This window comes from Siniperca chuatsi, linkage group LG11 (genome assembly GCF_020085105.1).
Source record: "Siniperca chuatsi isolate FFG_IHB_CAS linkage group LG11, ASM2008510v1, whole genome shotgun sequence".
NCBI classification, from domain to species: Eukaryota; Metazoa; Chordata; class Actinopteri; order Centrarchiformes; family Sinipercidae; genus Siniperca; species Siniperca chuatsi.
In genome coordinates this window covers 17,445,898-17,449,829 of record NC_058052.1, presented here as the reverse complement: position 1 = coordinate 17,449,829, position 3,932 = coordinate 17,445,898, and the positions used below count along the sequence as shown (strand labels likewise).

At 42.1% G+C, this 3,932-nt stretch overlaps 1 protein-coding gene across 1 annotated transcript; it reads left to right on the top strand.

Moving 5' to 3' along the window:
• The first annotated feature begins 268 nt into the window (after nucleotides 1-268).
• On the top strand, nucleotides 269-3,700 carry LOC122884881 (dickkopf-related protein 1-like). Its single transcript, XM_044215348.1, has 4 exons — nucleotides 269-668; nucleotides 790-934; nucleotides 1,160-1,294; nucleotides 1,412-3,700. The coding sequence occupies exons 1-4, from the start codon at nucleotides 453-455 to the stop codon at nucleotides 1,675-1,677; spliced, it is 762 nt and encodes a 253-aa protein (XP_044071283.1). The 5' UTR covers nucleotides 269-452; the 3' UTR covers nucleotides 1,678-3,700.
• Nucleotides 3,701-3,932: the final 232 nt, after the last annotated feature.

Genomic DNA, 3,932 nt, shown 5'->3' with positions numbered 1-3,932 from the left:
TCTTTTAATTTAAAATGTGATTTTATACTGAGTAGATTGAGTAAGTCCTGAGTGTGGATTTAGTTTATTTCCACTGAGTGATGGGCATTCAGACAGACTTTGCGGGTCATTATCATTACACAAACATTGTGAAAGGCAGTCCTGTGCAGGGAGAATAGATGGCCATTTCCGTACAGTGGGGATCTCTTTGAAATTCCACCCCTCCGCCTTTGTTGTGCACAGCGAGGGGCGGGAAGACAAACAGGTCCACATGTATAAAGAGATCATCCTAGGACTGTGAGTCAAGAGGCTTCGAAAGCATCGTGCCGAAACTCTCTGGAAACTTTGGGATTCAGGATTCAGGCCGCTTTGGACTTTGTCACTCCGTCATTTTCCCAGACATTCCCATTTCCCCAAACAGAAGGGTTTTTTTCCCGTGTGTTTGCAACACAGCAGAGTTTAAGGGGAGAATCATGCAGATACTGTCAGCGCGTCGCTTCTTGGCTGTGTATCTCACGCTGTTTGGATACCTTGGGGACGTTTACACTGGGACAGTCCTGATGAACTCCAACGCCATCAAAAATTTGCCCGGTGCTTCGGGTAGCAAAGGCTCCGACACTGTCAGTCCGAGTCCACGCACCTCTCCCTCCGGTAGCGTGGGACACAAATTACCCGTAGACACCTTGCAGGTAATTCCCGTGCGTAAAAGTCAATTATGTGCGCCACGACAAAAGTTGCGTTTATGTAAGTTTTACAAGTAATATCTCAATACTTAAATGACACGCTGCTTTTGTTTTTATCAAACTATAGCAGTCAGGTGTTTGCACTGATGATGAAGACTGCGGAGGTGATGAATTCTGCAACGACGCCCGAGGCGCCTGCCTGCCCTGCCGTAAGAGCCGGAAGCGTTGCGCACGGGACTCCATGTGTTGCGCAGGAAACCGTTGCAGCAATGGTGAGCAGAGGCATCCCATCTGAAATGAATACTGACATTTATGATTTACCAAGTTGTTGATGATATTCTGATAGCTGAGAATAGTTTGCTTGCAGTCATAGTGTCTTGCATGTCTGCATGTTTACTGATAACAATTAATTCAAATTTATGCAAGATGTGGATGACTTTATATCTACTGTGGTAAATACAGACCCTAAATGCATTTCTTTCTTTTGCCATTTCTAGGTGTATGCCAGGCAAATGACATAGATGGCACAGAAGCATACATCATCACTGGCTGGCACAAACACAACAACACCATGGAGCATCAAACCAAGAGGCCTCCCACTGCCCACAGCCATCAGCCTAATGCTGTGAAAGGTGAGTGTCCTGTTCATCAATCATCACTCTTTATTAGGTTCAAGTAACAACACAAGAAGTGTTCAGTGAGGTCTGTCATGTAACATATTTTCATTTCTCTCTTCCCTTTCTCTCCAGGCCAGGAGGGGGATATTTGCCTGAGATCTGCAGACTGCTCTGAGGCTCTGTGCTGCGCCAGACACTTCTGGTCTCGCATCTGTAAACCTGTTCTGACGGAGGGCCAGGTGTGTACGCGCCACCGCAGGAAAGGCACCCATGGCTTGGAGTTGTTCCAGCGCTGCGACTGTGGCGACGGCATGGCCTGCCGACCAGAGAAAGGAGAGAGAGACCACAGTGTCAGCAGGACTGCAGCCCGGAACCTACACACCTGTCAGAGACGCTGATACAAACGCGTGGACACACACACACACACACGCACACATGCACACGCACACACAGACAGTAATACCCACACACCCAGCAAACCCACAAATCAGTCACAGACACTGACAAACACTTTTCATCCTTGCATACACCTGAGATGCTGACACACACACAGAGACACCCAACACCTAAGACATTCTTTTCTGCCAAAGTTGCTGACACAAACAGCACCCGGAAGGATAGACATGATTCCTGGAAAAGTGATACACCCAGAGGGATGCAACAGTGCAAGATGGACTGATCCAATTTCTCATTAACAGATGAGGAGTCGAAAGTTAGGAAGTGACATTTCAGAAGTCTTGGGAAGATTGATTCATGTCATCGGTAATGGCAGAGCTGTTTTGTTTCTCTTTTGATGGAACTTCAAGCCTCAAGTTATTGCAGTAAATTACTGTATTGTAAATATTATCCTGGAGGTGGCACTTAATTGAGCTATTGAATTCTGTCAACACCAGTATTATAAAGACATGGTGCTGCATGCATTGTAAATGTGTTATATACAGTATATATTGTTTTATAAGAAAATGTTATATATAGAAAATTTGAATATATTTGTTTTATTAAATGTTATGTGATAACATTACTCCTTTCTTCCTGCCCCTCATTTTTGGGAATAGTTGGTCTGATCTACTGTGTTACAAAAAAAACAAAAGAAATGTCTTTTACTTTGACTCAAGATGTATCAAATATAAATTCTCCTGCAGCAGTTAGGATCTAAACCATTTAGTCCAAATATTCACTTAACCGTTGGTACGGGTGTTAACTAACAAGCACCCCCTTCTGGAAAGCAAGAGTTATTTGAACAGTCAGTCAGTGGTGTTTAACTCGTAGTCCAGTCTTCACAAATCAGTGGTTAAGGCTGAGTGGATGGTTTAAATGTTTGGCCCAGATATGCTTCTCAAACTCATTACACACAATTGCTGAAATATGTGCAGGCACACACACAACAAATATACAGTTTTAATGAGTCATTACTGGAGCCTCAACAGGCCACATCCTGCTATGGCGGCAGAGGATGGTCCATCAGGGCTATGTCAGACGTCATCAGACGAATATTAAAAACAGGAGAGGACGCTACCCTATCAAATGATAACGGCAAAGAGGTAATAACAAAGTATGTGTGTCCTGGCGAGTGTTTGCCACCTAACCCTTTGGTGTTGCTGGCTAGTTTCTAATTATAACTTACTTCCCTGCCTTCATGTGCAGCAGAGCAGATAGCTAGCTATCCAAACTAAGGCCTCTAATTACTTCATCTTACTCAATCTACACAAGGATTCATGAAATGAGGTGCACCGCAGCGCTTTTTGTGATGCAACTTAAAAAAACAAGAAAAAGGATCTTGGTTCTCAATCTGTCCAGTTGCACAGCACACCCCATTTCCTGGCTGTTGTGCAATGGATGTGCTCTAATGTGTAGGTTTTGAATCCACCCAAATACACCTTGGTGCCTGTAATTAGACCTGTTTAGATTAGAAGATAGCGAGGAAATTACTGTATTTTCTGCTTGATTCTCGTGTCAGATCAAAAGGAGCACAAGACACTCTTGATATCTGACCGAGCCAGATAACCTCTTTATCTGTTTACATCCATAGACATTCATTTGCAGTTTGTCTTAGGAAGACAAGGTGAGGTTTACTCTGACTGTCGTTGAGGATCAGTGGTGAAAAGCAACTAAGGTTGTTTACTCAAGTGCTGTACTTAAGTATTATTCTGAGGTACTTGTACTTTACTTTATTTCCATTCTATGCTATTTTATACTTTCACTACACTTCAGAGGCAAACATTGTACTTTTTACTCCACAACATTTATTTTACAGCTGTTACCAGTTACTTTGTAGATAAAGATTTTTAAAAAGCTATAATGAGCCTATGAAATACATTGCTTAACAGCACATTGCACTACCCAGCAGCATACAGTGTATATGTTAAAATGAGCTGTTTACATGTTAATGCATCAGTAACAATAAAACAGTAGTATAATATATGAAAATATAACACTGTCAGGAGCCATTCTGCCTGCATAATGAGATATTATAATAACTAATAATAATACTTTATAATTTTTCTTATTATACTATTTTAATGCAAGACTTTTACTTGTAATAGAGTATTTCTACATTGTGGTATTACTACTTTTACTTAAGTAAAGGATCTGAATACTTGTTCCACGACTGTTGAGGACAGATGCATTGACCATTAGGCAGGCAGACATACAG